Source organism: Macaca nemestrina, chromosome 11, assembly GCF_043159975.1.
Source record: "Macaca nemestrina isolate mMacNem1 chromosome 11, mMacNem.hap1, whole genome shotgun sequence".
Lineage (NCBI taxonomy): Eukaryota > Metazoa > Chordata > Mammalia > Primates > Cercopithecidae > Macaca > Macaca nemestrina.
This window is the reverse complement of record NC_092135.1, coordinates 99,048,727-99,075,484: the sequence shown is the minus strand read 5'-3', so window position 1 is coordinate 99,075,484 and position 26,758 is coordinate 99,048,727. Positions and strand designations below refer to the sequence as shown.

At 43.6% G+C, this 26,758-nt stretch overlaps 1 protein-coding gene, 1 long non-coding RNA gene and 1 pseudogene across 9 annotated transcripts in view; 2 read left to right on the top strand and 1 right to left on the bottom strand.

Annotated features, from left to right (window-relative positions):
* Positions 1 to 1,115: 1,115 nt before the first annotated feature.
* Positions 1,116 to 26,758, bottom strand: part of LOC105468108 (CASP8 and FADD like apoptosis regulator) — a 55,531-nt gene continuing 29,888 nt past the window's right edge. For 6 of the 7 annotated variants that reach the window (XM_011718087.3, XM_011718086.3, XM_011718088.2 and 3 more), the window contains 4 exons: positions 24,632 to 24,681; positions 23,854 to 23,935; positions 12,626 to 13,136; positions 1,116 to 9,098 (listed from right to left, as the gene is read on the bottom strand). In XM_011718087.3, coding sequence (XP_011716389.1) covers positions 8,960 to 9,098; positions 12,626 to 13,136; positions 23,854 to 23,935; positions 24,632 to 24,681 — 782 coding nt within the window. In that variant the 3' untranslated portion in view covers positions 1,116 to 8,959. Of the gene's footprint in view, positions 9,099 to 10,545; positions 10,666 to 12,625; positions 13,137 to 23,853; positions 23,936 to 24,631; positions 24,682 to 26,758 lie in introns of those variants that run through there. The other variant, XM_011718090.3, reaches the window with a different exon arrangement.
* Positions 10,266 to 10,453, top strand: LOC105468274 (large ribosomal subunit protein eL38 pseudogene; annotated as a pseudogene).
* Positions 15,707 to 22,549, top strand: LOC139357188 (uncharacterized). 2 transcript variants are annotated; one of them, XR_011609979.1, is made up of 4 exons: positions 15,721 to 15,764; positions 20,050 to 20,205; positions 22,127 to 22,268; positions 22,412 to 22,549. It is a non-coding gene; the product is annotated as an uncharacterized lncRNA (long non-coding RNA). The 2 variants fall into 2 exon arrangements; XR_011609980.1 differs by lacking the exon at positions 20,050 to 20,205 and having other exon boundaries at positions 15,707 to 15,764.

Here is a 26,758-nt window from a genome sequence, read left to right as displayed (position 1 = left end):
GCTTGCTAAAGTAAGGTCATGAATATATCAAAATATTTTATAAAAGTTAAAATTTAGGAGATCCATCATTTCTCTTTTCATTCCATCACTGATTCATTCAATATATATTTATGTGTGTGCCAGGCTCTTCACCGGGTAAAGTGTTTAGGAGAGATACAAAGATAAAACTGATGAGAATTCTGCACTCGAGCTACAGCATACTCTCCAAGAATTACAGCGTGAGATGTAAAGTGAAAAGAAGTCTTGGAGGAGATTCACATGAAATAGTACTGTTCAGGAGAAGGGGCGATAATTCCAATGGAAGAGATAATGACTTCATGGAGGATAGAAGGAGACAGTATTTGAACTGCCCTTGAAGTATGGTTATATTTTGGGGATGTGGAGATGTGGGGTAGGGTAATATGCTGGGGTTCCAAATGGTCCAGAAATATACAATCACCAGAACCAAAGATCCAGGGGTAGGAACTATGAGCTGTTCAATTTGGCTGAGCTAACAGGTGTTTGTAGTGGGATCTTGAACAAGATGAAAATGAAGATACCAACTAGACAGTTAAAGACTTCAAATGTTTGACTGAACTGCAATTTTATTGTGTATGCATTTCAGAATCTTTTTTTTTTTCATATTCTCTACAGATTTTTAAAACATTTTAATTTTAAGTTCTGGATACAAGTGCAGGATGTGCGGGTTTGTTATATTGGTAAACGAGTGCCATGGTGGTTTGCTGCACCTATCAACTCATCACCTAGGTGTTAAGCCCCACATGCATTAGCTAGTTATCCTGATGCTCTCCTTCCTACAGCCCCCACAATAGGCCCCAGTGTGTGTGGATCTCATTCCTGTGTCCATGTGTTCTCATTGTTCAGCTTCCGCTTACAAGTGAGAACATGTGGTGTTTGATTTCCTGCTCCTGTGTTAGTTTGCTGAGGACAATGGCTTCCAGCTTCATCCATGTCCCTGTAAAGGACATGATCTCATTCCTTTAAAAAAAAAATTTTATTTCCATAGGTTTTTGGGGAACAGGTGTGAAGGGGTGGCCTGCCCCTCCACACCTGTGGGTGTTTCTCGTTAGGTGGAACGAGAGACTTGAGAAAAGAAATGAGACACAGAGACAAAGTATAGAGAAAGAGAAAGTGGGCCCAGGGGACCGGCGCTCAGCTTACAGAGGACCCACGCCAGCACCGGTCTCTGAGTTCCCTTAGTATTTATTGGTAATTATCTTTACCATCTTAAAGATAAGGGAGTGGCAGGACAATAGGATCATTGTAGGGAGGAAATCAGCAGTAAGACATATGAACAAAAACCTCTGTGACATGAGTAAGTTTAAAGGAAAATGCTGTGCCTTGAGATGCATATGCAAACATCTCCATAAACCTTTCAGCATTATTTCAGCCTATCACATGGGGAGAAACCTTGGACAATACCTAGCTTTCCTAGGCAGAGGTCCCTGCGACCTTTGGCCCTGTACGTGTCCCTGGGTAGTTGAAATTAAGAGAATGGTGATGACTTTTAACCAGCAAGCTGCCTTCAGGCACTTGTTTAACAAAGACACATCCTGCACAGCCCAAAATCCATTAAACCTTGAGTCACCGCAGCACATGTCTCTTGCAAGGACAAGGTTGGGGGTAGGGTCACAGATTAACAGCATCTCAAATACAGAACAAAATGGAGTCTCTTATGTCTACTACTTTCTATATAGACACAGTAACAGGCTGATCTCTCTTTCTTTTCCCCACACAGGTGGTATTTGGTTACATGCATAAGCATTTCAGTGGTTATTTGTGAGATTTTGGTGCACACATCACCTGAGCAGTATACACTGAACCCAATTTGTATTCTTTTATCCCTCACCCCGCTCCTACCCTTTCCCCTGAGTCCCTGAAGTCCACTGTATCCTTCTTATGTCTTTGCATCCTCATAGCTTATCTCCCACTTATGAGTCAGAGCATACAATGTTTGGTTTTCCATTCCTGAGTAACTTCCTTTAGAATAATAGTCTCCAGGTTGCTGTGAATGTCATTAATTCATTCCTTTTTATGGCTAAGTAGTGTTTAGGTGAGGTTATTTTTAAGTAATTAACATTGAGTAAAGAAGATTCATACATAGTGGCAAAGACACATAACTTCTAAGTATCTTAAACTACATCTAAATGATACCAAGACATGCAGTCAATTCTAAAAGTTCAGTTAATGATATTTAATAATACAGGAAAATATTCACAACATATTTTTGTGTAAAAAAAAAAGCAGACTTCAAAATGGACCATGCATTATGATTCCAATCATGTAAAAGCTACACATTAACAAAGATTAACAGGTATAAACAGGCCGGGCGCGGTGGCTCAAGCCTGTAATCCCAGCACTTTGGGAGGCCGAGACGGGCGGATCACGAGGTCAGGAGATCGAGACCATCCTGGCTAACACGGTGAAACCCCGTCTCTACTAAAAATACAAAAAGAAATTAGCCGGGCATGGTGGTGGGCGCCTGTAGTCCCAGCTACTCGGGAGGCTGAGGCAGGAGAATGGCGTGAACCCGGGAGGCGGAGCTTGCAGTGAGCTGAGATCCGGCCACTGCACTCCAGCCTGGGCGGCAGAGCGAGACTCCGTCTCAAAAAAAAAAAAAAAACACAAAAAAAACAGGTATAAACAAATGTAAACTCATTCAACCATTGTGGAAGAATGTGATGATTGCGTGGTGGTGAATAATAGACTTTTTAAAAATTTGTGCCTTTCTGTATTTTCAAAACCATCTAAATAAGTATTACCTTTGTAGTTAGAAAAGAATATGTATTTTAAATCCATAATTCAACTGCTTATTTATATGATGTCAAACTGGATTAGGCTGAATTATCAGCAAGTGAATAAAATAGTTCCTTCATCCATGGAGAAACATCGATTTATGACATTCTTTGAATTCCTCTTCTGTTAGAATTCTTTATGAATTTAAAATAGAAACATGGCCAGACTCAAGATTTCAACACAAAGATTACATCATGTTCAGTATATTGCTTGCTAAAGTAAGGTCATGAATATATCAAAATATTTTACAAAAGTTAAAATTTAGGAGATCCATGATTTCTCCTTTCATTCCATCACTGATTCATTCAATATATATTTATGTGTGTGCCAGGCTCTTCATCCAGTAAAGTGTTTAGGAGAGATACCAAGATAAAACTGATGAGAATTCTGCACTCAAGCTACAGCATACATACTCTCCAAGAATTACAGCGTGAGATGTAAAATGAAAAGAAGCCTTGGAGGAGATTCACATGAAATAGTACTGTTCAGGTTCATGTACCATGTTCAACAGTACTGTATCATGTTCAATAATAACTGTTTTAATTTAATTTAGGAGAGCTAATTAATTAAACATGAGGCCAAAGTACGTAAGAAAGTGGCAGTCTTTTATTGCAAATATGCACACACTCTCGGGCGAGGTTCTCTGATCCTCAGGTGTGGGGGGCCAGGGAAGTAGCGCCGGCACTCTTGGGTGATGTTCTCTGGTCCACGAATGCGGGGGCCGAAGAAGTCACACTGGCTCCTGCCGGTGGCAGACTTTTATGCATTGGTACTGGAAGGGGGAGGGCAGTGGGCGGGATAAGGGCGTGATAGGGGCATCTCCGTAGGCGTGGCCGAGTAAGTTTCGATCTCTTCGGATTGACATCACCTGGTGCATGCTGGGTTGATCTGCATCTTCCCGGGGCGGGCTGCATTTTCCCACGCACGGGAAAGTTAGTGAGGAAGAACCCGGAAGCAACATGGATTATGCCTTCTTGTTCACCTTCCTCCATCTTGTCCCTTCTCCCTCATCCAAACAATAACTAATTAAAAGAATTAATGAAAAATCTGATTCACTGCATCACCAAAAGCTCTAACAGCTGCACTGCACAGTATTCCATGGTGTATATGTACCAAGTTTTCTTTATCCAGTCTATCACTGATGGGCATTTGCTATTGTGTCTTTGCTATTGTGAAGAGTGCTGCAATGAACATACATGTGCCTGGATCTTTACAATAAAATGGTTTATATTCCTTTGGGTATATACCCAGTAATGGAATTGCTGGGACAAATGGTATTTCTAGTTCTGGATCTTTGAGGAATCATCACATGCTTCCACAATGGTTGAATGAATTTACATTCCCACCAACAATGTAAAAGTGTTCCTATTTCTCCACAGCCTCACCAGTATCTGGTGTTTTTTGACTTTTAATAATCACTATTCTGACTGGCATGAGATGGTATCTCATGGTGGTTTTCATTTGCATTTCTCTGATGATCAGTAATGTTGAGCTTTTTTTAATATGTTTGTTGGTCACATAAATATCTTCTTTTGAGAAGTGTCCGTTCATGTCCTTTGCCCACTTTTTGATGGGGTTGTTTTTTTCCTTGTAAATTTGTTTTAAGTTCCTTGTAGGTTCTGGATATTAGATCTTTGTCAGATGAATAGATTGCAAAAATTTTCTCCCATTCTGTAGGCAGCCTGTTCACTCTAATGATAGTTTCTTTTGCTGTACAGGAGCTCTTTAGTTTAATTAGATCCCATTTGTAATTTTTGCTTTTGTTGCAATTGCTTTTGATGTTTTTGTCATGAAACCTTTGCTTGTGCCTATGTCTTGAATGGTATTAACTAGATTTTCTTCTAGGGTTTTTATAGTTTTGGGTTTTACATTGTCTTTAATCTTGAGTTAATTCTTGTATAAGGTGTAAGGAAGGGGTCCAGTTTCAATTTACGGCATATGGCTAGCCAGTTTTCCCAGCACCATTTATTAAATAGGGAATCTTTTCCCCATTGCTTGTTTTTGTCAGGTTTGTCAACAATCGTCTGTAGACATGTGGTCTTCCTTCTCTGGTCTCTATTCTGTTCCATTGGTCTATGTGTCTGTTTTTGTACCAGTACCATGCTGTTTTGGCTACTGTAGCCTTGCAGTATACTTTGAAGTTGGGTAGTGTGATGCTTCCAGCTTTGTTCTTTTTGCTTATTGTTGTCTTGGTTATATGGGCTCTTTTTTGGTTCCATTTGAATTTTAAAGTAGTTTTTTTCTAATTCTGTGAAGAATGTCAACGGTAGTTTAATGGGAACAGCATTGAACCTATAAATTACTTTAGGTAGTATGGCCATTTTCATGATATTGATTCTTCCTATCCATGAGAATGGAATGTTTTTTCATCTATTTGTGTCCTCTCTTATTTCCTTGAGCAGTGGTTTATAGTTCTTGTTGAAGAGGTCCTTCACATCTCTTATTACTTGTATTCCTAGGTCTTTTATTCTCTTTGTAGCAACTGTGAATGGGCATGATTTGGCTCTCTGCTTGTCTATTGTTGGTGTATAGAATGCTTGTGATTTTTGCACATTGATTTTGTATCCTGAGACTTTGCTGAAGTTGCTTATCAGCTTAAGGAGCTTTTGGGCTGAGATAATGGGGTTTTCTAGATACAGGATCATGTCATCTGCAAACGGATAGTTTTACTTCCTCTCTTCCTATTTGAATACCCTTTCTTTCTTTCTCTTGCCTGATTGCCCTGGCCAGAACTTTTTAATACTATGTTAAATAGGAGAGAGGTCATCCTTGTCCTGTGCCAGTTTTCAAGGGGAATTCTTCCAGCTTTTGCCCATTCAGTATGATATTGGCTGTGGGTTTGTCATAAATGGTTCTTATTATTTTGATATATTTTCCATCAATACCTAGTTTATTGAGAGTTTTTAACATGAAGAATGTTGAATTTTATTGAAGGCCTTTTCTGCATCTATTGAGATAATCATGTGGTTTTTGTCTTTAGTTCTGTTTATGTGATTAATGTTTCTTGATTTGTATACGTTCAACCAGTCTTGCATCCCAGGGATGAAGCCAACATTCCAAACATTATATTTATTTTTTATGTTTTTTGAGAGTTTTGCACTGTCGCCCAGGCTGGAGTACAGTGGCAAGATCACAGCTCACTACAAGTTCCACCTCCCGGGTTCATGCCATTCTTCTGCCTTGGCCTCCTGAGTAGCTGGGACTACAGGCGCCCGCCACAATGCCCGGCTAATTTTTTGCATTTTTAGTAGAGAGGGGGTTTCACCGTGTTAGCCAGGATGGTCTCGATCTCCTGACCTTGTGATCCACTGGCCTCGGACTCCCAAAGTGCTGGGATTACAGGTGTGAGCCACCGCGCCTGGCCTCCAAACATTTTAATCACATAAGAATGCATCAGTTGTATTAACTAGGTTGAGATAAATATAAACTCTCAATTTTTTTCCTGCACATAAAAGTCCAGAGGTAGGTAATTAGGGGTGGCACAGTGATTCCACAGTGATTCTGCTCCTTCATGCCCTCATCCAACAAGGCTTCTTGCTGCTCACCACCCAGCTACCCCTAAGTGTGGCCCTTATCTTCACAGTTCAAGATGGCAGCTAGAGCTGCTAGGTAGTTAAGGTCCTTCTCACACACTTTCCTTCTGTCATAATTAACACGGGGTTTTAGTTCATGAGGCCAAGCATACACATCACTTCCCACTGGCATCCCTATACAATATTAAATGCAAAGACACCGCAGGAGTCCTGTGCTCAAAACTAGTGCAAAATAACTTTTTGTTGTTGTTTGTGGTGCTGGTGGTTTTATTTATTTATTTTTTCTGAGACAGGGTTTCACTGTCTCCCATGCTGAAGTGCAGTGGTGTGATCATAGCTCACCACAACCTTGACCTCTCTGGGCTCAGGGGATCCTCCCACTTCAGCCTCCCAAGTAGCTGGGACTACAGGAACACACCACCATGCCCAGTTAAATTTTGTATTTTTTTTGTAGAGATGGAGTCTTGCTATGTTGCCTAGGCTGGTCTCGAACTCCTGGGCTCAAGTGATCCGTCCACCTCAGCCTCCCAAAGTACTCAGATCACAGGTGTGAGCCACCATGGCGTCAAAATAACTTGGAAAGTAGGAATAATTGCTTGTTGTTCCTGAAAACTGTCTCTTCCACACTTTTCAGCCTCTGTCACATGATTGTGACAAAATATACACAAATAGACATACAGATACACATCAGTTAAAACTAACTTCTAGAAAAATAAATAAATCATAAAATAATTATTTAAAAAGTGGCATTCTGGCACACTGCCCAGAGGTACCCCTGTTCAGCAATTTTTAAAAATGTAAAAAATAATAATAGGCCACATGCAGTTGAGCCACTCCACCACTTTGGGAGGCCAAGGCTGGTGGATCACCTGAGGTCAGAAGTTCAAGACCACCCTGGCCAACATGGTGAAACCCTGTCTCTACTAAAAATATAAAAATTAGCCGGGTGTGGTGGCAGGCACCTATAATCCCAACTACTCGGGAGGCTGAGGCAGGAGAATCGCTTGAACCCAGAAGGCAGAGGTTGCAATGAGCCAAGATCATGCCACTGCACTCCAGCCTGGGCAGCAGAATGAAACTCTGTCTCAATAATAATAATAATAATGCAACTCCAGTGATATTTCAAACAATGGTCCCCTTTTAGGTCACACTATCAAATCAGAGAAAGATATACTTGATTAGCTGTAAAATGCAATTTGAGGTCTAGGTGAATGAACAAGTAACCTCTAAATCATAAGGCTATTGTTACAAACTGAATGTTTGTATCCCCCACAGAATTCAAAGGGGAGACAGTATCCCCAGTGTGACAGTATCAGAAGGTGGGGCCTTTGGGAGGTAATTAGGTCATGAGGGTAGAGCCCTCATGAATGGGATTCATGCCCTTAAAGAAGATACACATGAGAGCTTGCATCCTCTTTTTCTACCATGTGAGCACATGAAAAGACTGACATCTGGTAAGATTTGAAAGCATGCCTTACCAGACACCAGATATGCTGCCACCTAGATGCTGGATTTCAGCCTCCGAACTGTGAGAAATAACTACTGTTTAAGTCACCTGGTCTATGGTAATTTGGTATAGTTGCCCAAATGGACTGTGACGGTTAATACTGAGTATCAACTTGATTGAATAGAAGGATGCAAAGTACTGTTCCTGGGTACATCTGTGAGGGTGCTGCCAAAGGAGATTAACATTTGAGTCATTTGAGGCCAAGGCGGGCGGATCACAAAGTCAGGAGATCGAGACCATCCTGGCTAACATGGTGAAACCCTGTCTCTACTAAAAAGCACAAAAAATTAACTGGGCGCGGTGGCGGGCGCCTATAGTCCCAGCTACTCGGGAGGCTGAGGCAGGAGAATGGCGTGAACCTGGGAGGCGGAGCTTGCAGTGAGCCGAGATCGCGCCACTGTACTCCAGCCTGGGCAACAGAGCGCGACTCCATCTCAAAAAAAAAAAAATATATAGTCAGTGGACTGGGAAAGGCAGACCATCCTCAATCTGGGTGGGCACCATCTAATCAGCTGTCAGCACTGCCAGAATAAAAGCAAGCAAAACACGGAAAGATCAGACTGGTGTAGTCTTCTGGCCTCCATCTTTCTCTCATGCTGAATGCTTCCTGCCCTCAAACATCAGACTCCAAGTTCTTTAGCTTTGGGACTTGAATTGGCTCCCTTGCTTGCAGATGGTCTATTGCGGGACCTAACCTTGTGATCACGTGAGTCGATACTCCTTAATAAACTCCCCTTTATATATACATCTATCCTATTAGTTCTGTCTCTCTAGAGAAACATGACTAATACATGGACTAAGATAGTTCCTGTCCCATTTTTTTCTTTTAAGAGATGGGGTCTTGCTATATTGCCCAGGTTGCTATGTGGTGGTTATTTGTAGGCACAATCATAGCATGCTATGACCCTGAACTCCTGGGTTCAAAAGATCCTCCTGCCTCAGCCTCCCAGGTAACTGGGAACACAGGTACCCACCCCCACATCCAGCTAATTTTTGTATTTTTATTAGCGTTTACCATGTTGGCCAGGCTGGTCTCAAACTCCTGACCTGAAGTGATCTGCCCTCTTTGGCCTCCCAAAGTGCTAGGATTACAGGCATGAGCCAGGCATGGCCTTTTGGTTTCTTATGTGTAGGAGAGGATAAGTTTCTTCCTCAGAGTGTGCTGCAGCCAGACATAATATTTCTCCTTGGCAGGAACTCTGCTGTTCCAATCATACATGTGGCCATTGAGTTCAATGTGGAGATCCAGGAGTGGGCGTTTTCTGGAGAAAACAAGAAAGGCAAAATTTAATGCCATGCAAATATCAAAGAGAAGACAGATTGTCCTTAGGGCGAAATGAGCCAACAGATGTGAAAGTTATTTGAAACTGTTCCCTTCTAAATGCACCACAAGCTGCTTAGCAAATGATCCAAACTAACTTGCAGCACTCTGGCTTAGTGGCCACCATGCCCTCCCTTCAAGGGGCTGCTGAGTTTCACTCTGGGAACATACCAGCCAGATGATAACCCACGTGGATCACCTATGCAAACAGGGATGGGCTCAAAAGGCCAGTAATACCACTGGCCCATGGAGTATCTATCTTGGAAGGCTGAGTGGCTCCTGCTCTAACCCCCGCTTCCTGCTGGGCCACCACTAAGGAGGCCAGGTAAAGAAGGCCATGAGATTTATTGCTGGGGTATGCAGAGGTACAGCCCAAAATGCATTTTGACAGGTGGCTCAGAAACATCATTCTAAATCGTTAATTAGGGTGCAACTGAAAAAGGCCAGTTAATCTTATACTTGAGGTACATTGTGGCTTCATTCAGCTTAAACAGAAACCAGGACACTGATGCTTCTCTTAGAAAAGTATTCTTGCCAATAAACATTTAAAAAAATGTTTACATAACAAAGCCTTCCAGATCTGAACAGTCAGATACCACTTTTCACCTATCAAATTGTCAAAACTTGGGGAAATATAAGAGCATGCAGTGTCAGGGAGAATTCAGGGACACAGCTACTCTCCTATAAAGCTGATATGACCATCCTATAGGACATCTAGTAAGATGCATCCAAGGCTTGAAAAATGCATGTCCTTTGACTCAGTAATTCCACTTCTGGGAATTGTCCCCCTAGAAAACAATTAAGGATAAGAACAAATACTAAGCTGCAAGGATGTTTCTTACTTTGTATGAAAGCAAACACTATGCAACAACTAAAGACTGATCAAGTAAATTAAGCTATGGCCATATTATGGGCTGTCGTGCACACATTAAACTGATGCTATAGAAATGTGACTACTGACATACAAAAATGTTTTTGATCTAGTGTTAAACAAACTAAAAGCAGGTTATAAAGTGGTGGCAGGCTGTGAGTGTCTTTCGGGCGATACACGGGCTAGAGGGATGTGGGTCCTTGCCCTCTCCCTGTGTGCCTCATCGCCAGGCCTTGAAAACTTAAGGAAATCAAAGACTTTCTGCTCACAGCCAGGTGAAAAGATGACAAATCTGTCAAGATCAAGAAAAATAAGGATAATGTGAACTTTCAAGTTCGATGCAGCAGATACCGTCAGAGAAAGAGAAGGCAAAGAAACTGAAGCAGCCCTTGTCCCCTGCTTTAGCAGTAAAGGAGCTGAAATGAGCCAGACATGCTGATTTGAACTGTATTAAAATTTTTTTAATTAAAAATAAATAAATAATAGATGATGATTCCATCTGGGCTTACAAACATACTTCTGGGCTGGGTGCGGTGGCTCACGTCTGTAATCCTAGCACTTTTGGAGGCCGAGGCAGGAGGATCACTTGCGGTCAGGAGTTCAAGACCAGCCTGGTCAACATGGTGAAACCCCGTCTCTATTAAAAATACAAAAATTAGCAGAGCGTGGTGGTGCGCGCCTGTAGTCCCAGCTATTCAGGAAGCTGAGGCAGAAGAATTGCTTGAACCCAGGAGGTGGAGGTTGCAGTAAGCCGAGATGTGCCACTGCACTCCAGCCTGGGCAACAGAGCAAGACTTCACCTCAAAAAACAAACAAAAAAGATATACTTCTATATGACTGTGTGGGTATCAAATAAAAAAAGATCTGGAAGGTGGCCAGGTGTGGTGGCTCATGCCTGTAATCTCAGCACTTTGGGAGGCCGAGGTGCGTGGATCACTTGAGGCCAGGAGTTCCAGACCAGCCTGGCCAACATGATGAAAACCCTGTCTCTACTAAAAATACAAAAATTAGCCGGATGTGATGGCAGGTGCCTGTAATCCCAGCTACTCGGGAGGCTGAGGCAGGAGAATCACTGGAACTCAGGAGGTGGAGGTTGCAGTGAGCCAAGATCATGCCGCTGCACTCCAGCCTGGGTAACAAGAGTGCAACTCTGTCTCAAAAAAAAAAATTAAAAATAAAAATTTGTGGCCAGGCACAGTGGCTCACGCTTGTAATCCTAGCCCCTTGGGATGCCTTGGGATGCCGAGGCAGGCAGAACACCTGAGGTCAGGAGTTCAAGACTGGCCTGGTCAACATGGTGAAACCCGGTCTCTACTAAAATTACAAAAATTAGCCAGGGCGTGGTGGCACACGCCCGTAATCCCAGCTACTTGGGAGGGTGAGGCAGGAGAACTGCTTGAACCTGGGAGGCGGACATTGCAGTGAGCCAAGATTGTCCCGCTACACTCCAGCCTGGGCAAACAGCAAGACTCCATCTCAAAAAAAATTAAAAAATAAAAAAATAAAAATTTGTTATTTGTATGTATTTATGTATTTATTGGAGACAAGGTCTCCAATACTGTACTCCAAGGCTGCAGTACAGTAGTGCAATCACGGCTCACTGCAGCCTCAAACTCCTGGGCTCAAGCGATCCTCCTACCTTAGCCTCCCAAGCAGTTGGGACTACAAGCACACACCACTGCACCCAACTAATTTTTAATTTTTTTATAGAGTAAGTTCTCACTTTGTTGCCCAGGCTGAAAATTTCATAATTTTGAAGAAAAGTATTCAAACTACAAACTAACTAACTACAAAGTATTTATAAATCGTGCCGGGCTGGCCGGGCGCGGTGGCTCAAGCCTGTAATCCCAGCACTTTGGGAGGCCGAGACGGGCGGATCACGAGGTCAGGAGATCAAGACCATCCTGGCTAACACGGTGAAACCCCATCTCTACTAAAAAATACAAAAAAAAACTAGCCGGGCGAGGTGGCGGGCGCCTGCAGTCCCAGCTACTCGGGAGGCTGAGGCAGGAGAATGGCGTAAACCCGGGAGGCGGAGCTTGCAGTGAGCTGAGATCCGGCCACTGCACTCCAGCCTGGGCGACAGAGCCAGACTCCCTCTCAAAAAAAAAAAAAAAAAAAGGCTGGGCGCGGTGGCTCAAGCCTGTAATCCCAGCACTTTGGGAGGCCGAGACGGGCGGATCACAAGGTCAGGAGATCGAGACCAGCCTGGCTAATACGGTGAAACCCCGTCTCTACTAAAAAATACAAAAAATTAGCAGGGCGTGGTGGTGGGCGCCTATAGTCCCAGCTACTCGGGAGGCTGAGGCAGGAGAATGGCGTAGACCCGGGAGGCGGAGCTTGCAGTGAGCTGAGATGCGGCCACTGCACTCCAGCCTGGGCGACAGAGCGAGACTCCGTCTCAAAAAAAAAAAAAAAAAAAAAAAAAAAAATCGTGCCGGGTCTATACTGTAGTCCTACGGCAACCCCAAAGCAGGAGGGAAAATCTCTTTTCCTCCCAGAAGAGAAGGGCAGCAAACGTGGCACAGTGGTAATTCCTATCCTGTGGCACGAAAATAAGCAGGTGGTCCAGAACTGACCACCTCCTGGGGGCTCACCTTTCTTGTCTCAGTTTCTGGGAGAGGCACTGCAGGTACAGGGACGGTGAGCTGCAGGACCGCTCCAGCAGGGACACATCCGCAGTGCACAGGCTCCAGAAGAAGTCAGCTTCTCGGTGAACTGTGCTCAGCCCTCGCTGCTGAGCCTTGAATTCCACATTCTTCATTGCTGGCCCATCCACCTCCAAGAGGCTGCTGTCCTCCAGCTGGCCCTCTGACACTACATAGTTCTGAATAAAAAACACCTTTGGCTTCCCTGCTAGATAAGGGCATGAATCTCCCATGAACATCCTCCTGATGTGATGCAGGGGGAGTCCTGAGTGAGTCTGATCCACACCATACAAGCTCTGCGAGCCTCCTCGGCTCACCAGGACACATACAAAGCTATCGTAGTCTTGGTGCTCAGGCATACAGGCAAATTGGCCAAGAATCTGGGATATATCATTCACACTGAGATGCAAGAATTTCTGGACTTCATAGCCCAGGGAAGTGAAGGTGTCTTGAAGAAGCTCTGGGGAAAACACAAAACAAACATGTAAAACAACACTGGAGTGAGGAGAGCTCAAGAGGACTGGGTAGGAATCCTAGCCATGGTCTAATCTCCATTATGAAAAGCTTCTGCTTTTGTGTCATATTTTGACAGGCTCAAGTCCTGGGCAGTTGGAACAGGAACCATCTGAATCATGAAAGACGTGACTTTAGGTCCCTAAATATGGTCTATACCCTGCTATACTACTGTTCCTGCCTGATGCCAGCCACAGGCACAGACTGAGCCCACTCTAGTCCAATCAAACCAAGGGGAGGACAAAACCTTTCTTTCTTCAACGACCTTCTTACTGAAGTCCAGACCTCACAATCTTTCTCTCTTCTGAGTAGCTCACTCTGGGGGAAGCCCACCACCACATCATGAAAGTACTCAGGCAGTCCCTCAGAGAGACCCACATGAAGAACAGGCTTCCCGCCAACAGCTAGCACCAACTTCCCAGTCATGTGAGTGACCACCTTAGAAGTGGATCCTCCAATCCCAATCAAGCATTCAGATGACCCAGCTGACAACTGACCACAACTTCACTAGACTCTGGGCCAGAACAGCCCAGCTAAGCTGCTCCTACATTCCTCACCCACAGGTGAAGATATAATTAAATTAGTACTGTTGTTTTTGCCACTAAATTTTGGAGTGATTTGTATACATTTTTAGGCAAATAATTCACTAGGTAAGTCCTTTGACCTTTCCTATCAGTAAAAGGAAAAGGCTTCTTACTTTTCTCCTTTGCTTGGCCCACAACTAAGGATTAAACAATGAATCATTGGCTGGGCTCAGTGGCTCACACCTGTAATCCCAGCACTTTGGGAGGCTGAGGCGGGCAGATCACCTGAGGTCAGGAGTTCAAGCCCAGCCTGGCCAAAATGGCGAAACCCCGTCTCTACTAAAAATACAAAAATTAGTCAGGTGTAGTGGCACGCCCCTGTAGTCCTAGCTACTCAGGAGGCTGAGGCAGGAGAATCACTTGAACCCGGGAGGTGGAGGTTGCAGTGAGACAACATTGCAACACTACACTCCAGCCTGGGCAACAGAGTGAGACTCTGTCTCAAAAAAAAAAAGAAAATGAATTATTGTATCATGTAATAATGAAGAGATACAAAGGAAGTGCTGATATTTCTAAGTCTATAATCAATCAGCATCATTAACAAGGAAATAGGAGACATGATTCACAGGTTGCAAATAACCCATTAAACAGTGAGGGCAGCCAGGCCCAGTGGCTCACGCCTGTAATCCTAGCACTTTGGGAGGCCAAGGCGGGCAGATCACCTGAGGTCAGGAGCTCGAGACCAGTCTCGTCAACATGGTGAAACCCTGTCTCTACTAAAAATACAAAAATTAGTCAGGCGTGGTGGTGCTCACCTGTAATCCCAGCTACTTGGGAGGCTGAGACAGGAGAATCGCTTGAACCCGGGAGGCAGAGGTTGCAGTGAGCGAACACTGCGCCACTGTACTCCACCCTGGGCGACAGAGCAGGACTCCGTCTCTAATAATAATAATAATAATAATAATGAGGGTAAATGCCTTCACAGGATCTCTGGGCAGCTGTTATCAGGACTGTAATTTTGTACAGCCTTTTTGAAGAGCAATTTGGTAGTATCATTAAATTTTAAATGTGTATGCGCTTTATAAAAAAAGGAAACTGTGTGGTAGAAGAGGCCTGGACGCACTGTCCCCTAGTCATCTCCTCTGAGGGTGCAGGCGAGTTTCAATACCCAGTACTGAATCCAGGCTGAACAAGGAGAGAACCTGGACTAGGACTCCAGTTCCATCACTGCTATTCTATTCCAAAGGACTTACACGTCTCTAATCATAGAGTATTTGTTCCCCCAGGGGGCAGAAGCAAACAGGGAAACACCAGACTCAAAGCTCTTTTGTTTACTTATCTCAAGATTGGTTCACTTCCCTCAAAACCTCTCTTCACTGATAAATGTCCTTCCTTATCAAAGTCCTTGAAAGAAAGCTTCACCTCGTTCTCCCTTCCTATGCTGATATGTGACGCTTGTACAGAACAAATGCTATACTGTGCCTTCCAGCTCTTTCCTTTATTTGTGCTCCCTGGAGGTTCTGGCTGGGGAAGCCCCTGTCACATGACCGTCAGCAGACAGTCGCGTGGTGCAGGGCAAAAGAGGAACCAGCCTTGCAATCACAAGATGTGGGTTTAAGTCCTAGTTCCTCCATCTCCTCTTACTAGGGTCTGAATCTTGCATGGTCTTGGAAGAGGACTGGGCTACAACAGCAGACAAGCTAGGAAGGGAATGGGAATCTGAGGTCTGGGGCAGAAAATCCTTACCTAAAAGAACAGAAGAAAAATAGCTAAAGCTGGAGGTGAAGCCAAAAACCATGCAGGTCCCAAATGCCAAAAAGAACAGCAGGTCTGAGCCTCAGACAAGACAGAGCATTGCTTAAATGTGTGGCAAGGCAGTCACTCCATAGGCCCAGCCTGAAGACATCACCACTGACATTTCCCATTAATGTCACAATTTTCCTCTATGAGATGGTGAGGTGGAGTGGGAAGGGTTGTTAGCTGGCACTTGCAACTTTATTGAGCCAGCAAGAACATGCACACAGCCCAGTCTAATGTACAGGATCAAAAAGGTAATGACAGTGTGACTGAGTCAGTTTGAGTCAGCCCCAGTTTATTCATCTATAAAACAGGATTAAAATGAATGCTTGGCCAGGTGCAGTGGCTCACACGTATAATCCCAGCACTTTGGGAGGCCAAGGTGGGAGGATGGCTTGAGCTCAGGAGTTTGAGACCACCCTGGGAGTCACAGGGAAATCCCATCTCTACAAAAAATAAAAAATTAGCCAGGCATGGTAGTGCATGCCTGTAGTCATCACAGCTACTCAGGAGGCTGAGGCAGGAGGAACTCTTGAGCAGGAGGTTCTTCAAAAGGTGACTGTGAGGGCAGGGTACGATGGTTCATACCTGTAGTCCCAGCACTTTGGGAGGCAAGGCGGGTGGATCACTTGAGCTACAGAGTTCAAGACCAGCCTGGGCAACATGGCGAAACCCCATCTCTACCAAAAATACAAAAATTGGCCAGGCATGGTGGCACGCATCTGTGGTCCCAGCTACTTGGGAGGCTGAGGAGGATCACTTGAGCCCAGAAAGTGGAGGAGCCAAGATCGCCCCACTGCACTCCAGCCTGGGTGAAAGAGTGAGACTCTGTCTCAAAAAAAAGGTGAAAAAGGTGACCGTGAGGATCCAGTGAGATTTCTGTAAAGATGCTTTGCAAACTGTGTTTATTCAGATATAAGATATTGACTTTAAAGGAAACAAAGGAAGCCATTTCAAAGTACAAATCACCAATCTTATGGTGTTGCACATCTCTCATGGAATCTCTCTCTTAGGACCTGGAGGGAGGTCTCTATATTCTGAACTAAAATGGGCTCAGAGAGGACAAAGTCCAAGTCCTATGTAGGCAGAACAGTAACTGTTTTGTCCTTGCACATAAATAGAGGAAGAAAAACTTGGGGGCTGGGTTTGGAAAATAAAACTTCAACAAACTACAGAAGTCCCACTTCTCCTTCTAGAACCCACCCTGGAAAACCCACACCCAACCCAGTCTGATCTCCAAAAATTCCAACGGTTCTTTAGAACTTCTTGAAATGATATGGGGGAGGTAGAGAGGGGAAGGGTGGGGGTTCTTCTGGCCTTGCAGTTAGTACAGGGCTGTTCATTCAAGGTCAGGGTCAGCACTACTCACAGGTTTGAGGACTTCACAGATAAACCAAAAAAACCAAAATACAGTAAAATGTCATGACTTCATTAATTTAGAATTTGTTTTGATCTAAATGAGGGTGCATTTATCTTGACAATTTCTATGAAAAGGGCTTCATTAAATAAATGTATAAAATAAACGAGAATGAGGGAATGCTTCACCGGTTAATTTACAATCACTTACTGTGTACCTTTAATAAGCCCAGTGTTAATTGCTATAGAGCACATGGGCAAAACATAAGATGGGCAAAACATTCTTAGTGAAAAAGGGAGTTCTGAGGTCAAATGTGTTTGGGAAATGCAAGGTGGACAAGGCTAAAATAGGTTTATTCGCAGGAAGAATTCTCAGAGCCTTTAATAGGTCAATATGCATTGCAAATATCTGAGGGGGAAGAGATTAGGCAGCACTTCTCAAATTTACTTGACCAGAAAACTCTTGTTTTACAAAGTTCCCCTTATCGCCTACAGAAATACTTGGACAAGAGAATACATATCAAATACATGATGTACTTAAATCAAAGAGCTTATAATCTTGTTGGGGAAGCAAAGCTTATAAATGCACATAAAACAAAGATTACGTGGTGGCTCATGACCATAATCCCGTGATTTGGGAGGCCAAGGCAGGAAGATCACTTGAAGTCAGGAGTTCAAGACCGCCCTGGGCAATACAGCAAAAAACCCTGTCTCTACAAAAAACAAAAATAAGTTAGCCAGACATGTTAGCATGTGCCTGTAGTACTAGGGACTCAGGAGGCTGAAGTGGCAGGATTGCTCGAGCCCAGAAGTTTGAGACCAGTCTGGACAATATAGTGAAACCCTGTCTCTACAGAATATTTTAAAAATTAGATGGCTGTGGTGGTGCCTGTGTGTAGTTCCAGCTACTTGGGAGGGTGAGGTGAGAGGATCGCTTGAGCCTGCGAGGTTAAGGCCGCAGTGAGCTGTGATTGTTTCACTGTGCTCCATTCTGGGTGATAGAGCAAGACCCTGTCTCAAAAAAGAAAAGGAAAGTACAGAAAAATGTTCAAGCTTTTCAGAAAGAACAGGGTAGAAAAAAAAATACTTCCTCTTGGCCAGGTGCGATGGCTCATCCCTGTAATCCCAGCACTTTGGGAGGCCGAGGCGGGTGGATCACCTGAGGTCAGGAGTTCAAGACCAGCCTGTCCAACATGGTGAACCCTGTCTCTACAAAAATACAAAAGTTAGCCGGGCATGATGGCGGGTACCTGTAATCCCAACTACTCATGAGGCTGAGGTGGAGAATCGCTTGAACCCGGAAGACAGGTTACAATGAGCCAAGATAACGCCATTGCACTCCTGCAGCCTGGGCAACAGAGCGAGACTCTGTCTCAAAACAAAAACAAAAACAAAAAAAACTTCCTCTTAAAATTTGCAAACATCGTCTTTTATTTTTATTCAGGGGACTTAAAAACAACCAGAGCTTCAGGCCAAGCCATAAAGCCCATCTGTCAGAGATGTGAGACGTTTGCTTCTATATTCCCAACAGAATTAAAAAGTCCAGTGTTTAAAGATGACCCACCAGGGCCTAGCACAGATCCAGCTTTGCTATCACTGACACAGATGACACAACACCAAAGACTTATTTTTCAATTCTACCAAACTGAGATAATTAGCCCCCAAATCCCTAAGCATTTACTTCTGCCTCAAGAAGAGGTTACTGAACTCCATAAGGATTCTTCTCAAGAATGAACTACCAAAGAATAACCTTATTTCATGCACAACACAGCTCTGAGAACGGATTCCACCTCATTGCCTTAATATTTGCTTCACACAGGGCCAAGCATGGTGCTTTGCACATAGTAGGCCCTCAACAAACATTTACTGGACAAAGAAATAAAGCTATAAATACTTGGGAGACGTGCATGCTCTCTGGATAAAAGTCTGGTTTTTTGAGGACAGAAGTGAAGACAGGTAGAAGAGAGTCTGCTAAACTCTAAAGATAAAAAGGATTGGCTTTTATAAACACACTGACACTGGGAGAGCTTATTCCTTCATTCATTCACCCAACAAATATTTATTGAACACCTAGGTACCAGGGATTGTTCCAGGTACTGGAGACCCATAGTAAGAGGGATGGATAAACTCCCCCACCTTCATGGAAATTATATTGAGGCAAAGTAATTAAAAGCATAGGCTTTGGAGTCCAGCTTTTGATCCCAGCTCAATCAGTACTAGAGAAGGTAGGAGTGTAGTTCACTGCTTAGCTTCCTCACCTTGAAAAGAGAGAGAATAGGCCGGGAGCGGTGGCTCACGCCTGTAATCCCAGCACTTTGGGAAGCTGAGGTGGGCGGATCACGAGGTCAGGAGATCGAGACCAGCCTGGCCAACATGGTGAAACCTCGTCTCTACTAAAAATACGAAATTAGCCGGGCATGGTGGCATGAGCCTGTAATCCCAGCTACTCAGGAGGCTGAGGCAGGAGAATCGCTTGAATCTGGGAGGCGGCAGTTGCGGTGAGCTGAGATCGCGCCATTGCACTCCAGCCTGGGCAACATGAATGAAACTCCGTCTTAAAAATAAATTTAAAAAAAAGAAAAAAGAAAAATTAGCTGGGCGTGGTGGCACATGCCTGTAATACCAGCTACTCGGGAGGCTGAGGCAGGAGAATCGCTTGAACTTGGGAGGGAGAGGTTGCAGTGAGCCGAGACTGCACCACTGAACTCTAGTCTGACAACAGAGCAAGACTCCGTCTCAAAAAAAAAGAAAAGAAAAGAAGAGAACACAGAAAGAATATTCCTAGTAAATTAGTTCTAAGTAGAACAAAAAAAAATTTAATGGAGAGAACAGCACCTATATTATGGTATTTATGAGGATTAAGCACGAATCCATGTAAAACAATTAGCATAATACCTGGCACGTAGTAGATTTTTAATAAATTATGTACTCTGAGTACAGCTATGCCCAGGTTAGTCCTATCATGTTCCTGTTTGTTTCTTTCAGAGCCCTTATTTCAGCTGGCAATTACCTTACCCGCTTGTAGGACTCCTGCACTCCTCCCAAGTGTTCAATGTTAACCAGGTGGCAAAGTTAACTAGACAGAAGAAATCCACATAATTACTCTAGATGAAGCCCCCTAACTGCAGATTAGATGAAAAGAGATGAAGGGTGCTGCACTAATAACAACCATTTTCAACCAAGGCAGGATTCTGGGCCTAGAATCTTCAGTGACAAATCACCAGGAGGGGAGGAGGAAAATGAAGAGCTGGAGGCCTAGAGAGATGATGTGAGGAGAGGAGACTGTGCCTTTCCACTTCATAATAATTAATGTTCTCCTGCTGCTCTGAGTCTGTGCATGTAAGTGGATTCGTGACCTCGCAGCTGATGAAAACCATAGCACAAGAAGAATAAAAGTGTGCTGCCTTGTTTCTTACCTGCTAATTAGCCACCTGAGCCCAGGGGGGTTTATAAGAGGCCTCAAGCCCAATTATTGATTTTGTTCCCAGAGGCAGGGAAGGCTTGAGTCAAATCACCCTGATTCTCAGGGGGAAAGGCAGCACTGAGCATCCAGGGTACCCTCTAATGGCCTAGGCCTACTCTTGTCCAGCAATATACCACCAAGATGTTGAACTTTAAAGGACTACGTCCGACCAGGAGGGACCTGCTGTCTAGAATTGCCATTCTGATTCTTGGAGCTCATATACAGACACATCAGCAGCCATGGGGCAGGAAACAGATGTACTAATGCAGTCAACACCAATACCTACTCATACCTGCAGCCAAAAGCATGATGCCCCAGGCTCTGCCTCCAATTCTACAGTCCTCTTCCATCTTTCTCTCTTATCAGGTCTCTGCCCTCCTGTACTTTGTACTTAGATTCTCCTTTGCCAAGCCCATTCAGACTGTGACTGGTAGGAGTGTTGTGCTCAGCTTTCCACTTGAGTGTTTATCCAAGAAGTTGTCCCCTCTCAGGTTATGGCCTCCATTCCAGTGCACCACAGCCTACGGGGATGTATCCCACTCATGCATCCCCTTGGGCCTAGAGCAGGCCTCAGTGCCCTGGTCTCTCACTTGTCTGAGATCAGATTCTATGTACCAAGTGCAAAGAGCCATGGTGAGCTCTTGCTTAGGTGGTTTATGGCTAGAATTAAACAAGCAAATGAGGAAATAATGCAAGTTGGCATCTAGTACAGGCTCATACTGTGCCAGGCACTATTCTAAGCCCTTTCCAAGTATGAACTCATTCATTCTGCCCAACCTCCCTGTGAGGTAGGTCCATTATTAACCCACTTTACAAAAGAAAAACTGGGACTTAAGGAGGCCGAGAACTCAGCATTACAGGAAAAATAAAAATAAAATTTAAATTAAAAAAAAAATTAGAAGCCGGGCATGGTGGCACACGCCTGTAATCCCGGGAGGGATGTATTCAGGAGGCTGAGGCAGGAGAATTGCTTGAACCCAGGAGGAAGAGGTTGCAGTGAGCCAAGATCACATCACTGCACTTCAGTGTGGACAAAAAGAGTGAGACTCTCTCTCAAGAAAGAAAAAAATAAAAAATAAAAAAAAATAAAGAGGCCAGGGACATTGCCCAAGGTCACAAGCCAGAACATGGCATAGCCATGATTCAAACCCACACTGTCATATTCCATTTCTCAACTCTGATCATGCTCCTATAATGCAGAAAAATACGAATATACATTCAGCCCCTGCCCACAAGAGGCCCACAACCCAGCAACAGAAGCAAGTACAGACATTGAGTTTTAGCCAAAAAACTTGGTTTTTCAATTCACAGCAGGTCATGGCTTTTTTTTTTTTTATGATTCTCTTCGTACAACAGATATATGTACAACACCTGCTGATGAATGAAATAACACTGACCAAAACCAGAAGTACAGGACAATTACATAATCTCTTAAAACAGGAAGTGACTCATTAAGAAAATATTTTCTCATTCTTATATGGGTACTAATGGCTAAAAAGCAGAAGACACTTATCTTTCTCACATCTAACCAAAAATAGGACATGACCAAGCAGGATCACATCTGAAATCCTGGAAAATTTAGTCTTATATTTGACCTTCTCTTAACCTCTCTTCCTATAAAACTCCCCATGGTAACATTTTAAGTGAGCCTAAAAGATAGTTCTGACTCATTTTAAGAGAATGTTGAGAAGCTCTAAAACTGGAAATATAATGATCGATCCTCTTAAGGAAGAGCTAAATAATTAAACAGAAAGTCATTCCACTTATCTATGCTCTTCTCATTCTCTTTTGATGCAGCACCAGTGATTCAGTTTGAGTCAGACATCCAACAACAACTGAGCAAAAGCAATGGTGACTCACAGATAGAAGAGACTGAGGCCAACAACCAAAGCAAAGGATAGCAGAACTGACACATTGCTCAGAAAATATCCAAAGCTCTGTAAGTGAGCTCACATTTATCATGTCTTTAATGTTCCCAGGAAAGTTTTTGTCATCTATCTAGGTGAAATGATGGGGCATGTGTTAGATAGTATGTGAAGCCAGAATGCCTTCCATTAATATTAATGTCCCTCTGGGTTCCAGGACTCCTCCCTGCTATAGCATCCAAATGAAAAGGCAAGACTGAAGCTCACCAACTACCGTAAACGATGTCTTTGTGTCAGAGACACTGTTACGTGTTCCCCAAATCCATTTCATTTTCCTCCTGACACGCAGCTAGACTAATTTCTCCATGTCTACTACAGTTAGATGGAGCCACATGACTGAGTTCTGACCAATCTAATGAGGTAAAAATGATGCATATTATCACTTTTAGGCCTGGTCCCTAAAATCTCTTATAAGATCTTCCACACATTCTCTCTTCCCTTATCTGCTAGCCAGATACAAAGGACTCTGCAGAAAACCAAAGACCTCAGAAGATGATGGAGCCACTGAATGGCCACATGAACAAAGACCCCCCCGGCCCGATCCACACTAGCCTGTAACATGAATGAGAAACAAGTCTCTGTTATGTTGAACCACATATTCATTTTTTCTTTTTTTGAGACAGGGTCTTGCTCTATCACTCATGCTGGAGTGCTGTGGCACAATCCTGGCTCACTGCAGCCTTGACTTCCTTAGGTTCAAGTGATCCTCCTGCTTCAGCCTCCTGTGTAGCTGGGACTACAAGTGTGCACCACCACACCAGCTAACGTTTTTTTTTTTTTTAAGACAGAATCTCACTCTGTCACCCACAATGGAGTGCAGTGGTGCAATCTCGGCTCACTGCAACCTCTGCTTCCCAGGTTCAAACAATTCTTCTGTCTCAGCCTCCCAAGTAGCTGGGACTACAGGCGTGCGCCACCATGCTCAGCTAATTTTTGTATTTTTAGTAGAGACGGAGTTTCACCATTTTGGCCAGGCTGGTCTTGAACTCCTGACCTCATGATCCACCCACGTCCACCTCCCAAAGTGCTGGGATTACAAGTGTGAGCCACCGTGCCTGGTCCACACTAGCTACTTTTTTTTTTTTTTTTTTTTTTTGGAGATGGAGTCTCGCTCTGTCACCCAGGCTGGAGTGCAGTGGCGCAGTCTGGGCTCACTGCAAGCTCCGCCTCCCGGGTTCACGCCATTCTCCCGCCTCAGCCTCCCGAGTAGCTGGGACTACAGGTGCCCGCCACCACACCCGGCTAATTTTTTGTATTTTTTTTTTAGTAGAGACAGGGTTTCACCGTGTTAGCCAGAATGGTCTCGATCTCCTGACCTTGTGATCCGCCCGCCTCGGCCTCCCAAAGTGCTGGGATTACAGGCGTGAGCCACCGCGCCCGGCCACACTAGCTAATTTTTAACTGGGCTCAAGCGATCCTCCCATCTCAGCCTCACAAAATGCTGGAATTCCAGGCATGAGCAACCACACCCAGCCTGAAGCACAGATTATTGAACTGGTTTGTCATGGCAACTGGTGCTGATCACTCTAATGAATACAGCTTGCCTGTGCCATGATCTCAATCTGAGGGCACCGGTTAATCTGCAGCTTCCACACCTACCTGTCTCATTGCCAATGCAATCGATTATCAGGCAGATTCCTAGGGGCTTGCTCTTCATCTTGTATCTCTCTTCAGGTATGCTCTGGAAAGGAAGGCAAGAATTGCTAAAGACTCTGGATATTGCTCTCTTTCTATGAGGTTCCACTCATATACCATCTCTTCTTTTGGATTTCCTTTGACAGGTGAATCACTCAACAGACACAGCCTGAAGTTTCCCATTATGGCAAATGTTTCCCATTAATATCAAATTTTTCCTCTATTAGGGTAATGTGCTCAAGACAAATTATTTTATTTTTATTTAATTTTAATGAAAATCCCAGTCTCTTTATTGGCTTTGTGGAATAAAGATAATTTGAAAAACAGAGAAAACATGAGTCATTTGTCTCCACAGTAACCTGAAGTTATATAAGTGGTATCTTCCCAAGTACAAAGGGAGCCCTTCTATTGCTTCTGCTTACAAAGAAGTGTCAACCTAATAAAAAGCCAGAACAAGTCAAAGTTCAGGGAAGTATCACTGCTGACTTACATGTTCAGCAGTCACTGAGTCGAGACAAGGGGTGCTACTTTGGAACTTCCCTGCATTCCAAAGTTCACTAATGCAATCCTCCCTTTAACAACTTTCTCTTTGTTATTCAGAGTTCCCTTGTATGGAAGTTCACAGAACACCACTCTCAGCCTCCCATTGTCTCAAAGAATTCTTAATGGACAGATATTTTTAAAGTCAGGGTTCTCCACAGCTATGTACATATAATACCAAATCAGACCATTTATTCTGTACCTGAGGCAAAAAAGCTTCTGATTCCTGAATGGATGTCTTCACTGGTTCTTCTGGGGGATGAGAGAGAGAGATCATTTACAAAGCTGAAGGAGAGCTAAATCCACCCCCACACTGGCTTAGTTTCTTTGTATCACAACTGTTCTCCCTTCCTATTTTCTTCAATTATCTCTTTTTTCCCCAGCTATACTTGGCCCTGAGGTTCCAACCTCACATTGAAGAAAGTGACATAAGAAAACACAAGTCCCAGTGCTACCAGGGGCTATCTGGAAAAGTTGCTTAAACAGCAAGTGAAGAAGGCTCTCCCCTACCTCACTCTAGGTGAGGAACAGGTGGCTGGTGAGTTTTTAACTTGATAGGAGAATCTAATAACCTCACCACCCAACAATACTGATAGTTTTCCTATATGTGCTCAAACTGTTGACAATACCTAAAGGGAACAGCCTTAGAGAGTGCAGAGCAGGGAAAGCTTATATGTGTTTGCTAGCTATAAAACAGATGGCACTGTTTTCATAGTCCAGTGATACTGGGAGATCATAAAATAAAATGTCAATGGCAAGACAGTGACAACGGGGGCAGTGAGCCTGGCAAATGCAGATGAGCCTAAAGCTAATTTGCTAGAAAAAAATGACTTGATTAGGTCAGGGAGGTGAATGAACGACCAGTTTTGAGCCAAAATGGTGCCACTGCACTCCAACCTGGGCAACAGAGCGAGACTCTGTCTCAAAAAATAATAATAATAAATTTTTAAAAAAGATACACAGGATATATTAAGTGAAAAATGGATTATTAAATAATATGTATAATATTGATTCTGTATACTTAAAAATATCTGTTTGTGTACATATACTTACACATGTATTAATATATGCTTAAATATAAAAGAATCTAGAGGTATAAAAATCAAACATTAATAGCAGCTATCTCTGATACTTGAAAGAGGAAATTTCACTTTATATTTTTTGTATTTTAGCAATTATATATTAACAGAACAAACAAAGAAAACCCACAAAATAATCTATGTGATATACCTATCTCAGTTTAAGGCATTTAGCAAGAACTTACTAAATTGAAGTTATCACCATCCTCATCAAATTCAATGATGGCTGAATAGTTGAAATTTATTTGGAAGTCCAAATTAATATAAATATTTGGCTTGATTATTATTATTTATTTGGATGGAATCTCGCTCTGTCATCCAGGCTGGAGTGCAATGGCACGATCTCGGCTCACTGCAATCTCTGCCTCCCGGGTTGAAGCGATTCTCCTGCCTCAGCCTCCTGAGTAGCTGGGATTACAGGTGCGTGCCACCACACCTGGTTAATTTTTATATTTTCAGTAGAGACGGGGTTTCACCACGTTGGTCAGGCTGGTCTCGAACTCCTGACCTCGTGATCCACCCACCTTGGCCTCCCAAAGTGTTGGGATTACAGGTGTTAGCCACCATGCCTGGCTGACCATTTTAAACCTCTATTAAATTAAGTCCAAGTTATTAGAAAGCTTTTGGGGGGGGACAGAGTCTTGCTCTGTCACCCAGGCTAGAGTGCAGTGGCAAGATCTTGGCTCACTGCAACCTGCACCTCCCAGGTTCAATCAATTCTCCTGCCTCAGCCTCCCGAGTATCTGGGACTACAGGCGTGCACCACCACGCCCAGATAATTTTTGTATTTTTAGTAGAGACGGGGTTTCACCATGTTGCCCAGGTTGGTCTCGAACTGCTGACCTCAGGTGATCCACCCACCTCGACCTCTCAAAGTGTTGGGACTACAGGCATAAGCTACCATGTCCAGCCCAGAAACCTTTTTCTTTATTAGCAAATAAACCAAGTCCAAGCAAGAACAAGTAAGCAGCTCTCCTAATAGGATCACAGGGATATTGGGATTAATTCCTATGCAAATCTACTAGGTCTCCTATTTTCCCTTTAAACAGCCTTCGGAATACTAATTCTCATCACCTCACCAGTGTTTTAAGAAACATGCTGTTATTTCAGGAATTAATTAGCTTCTCAGTAGTTTTTGCTGAAAAGCACAGTATCAGGTAGAGAATGACAGGCATGAGCTACACCATCTGACTAATCCAGGCCAAAATAAGTTTTCAGGTACACACAGCACAAAGACTGAGTCGTAACGT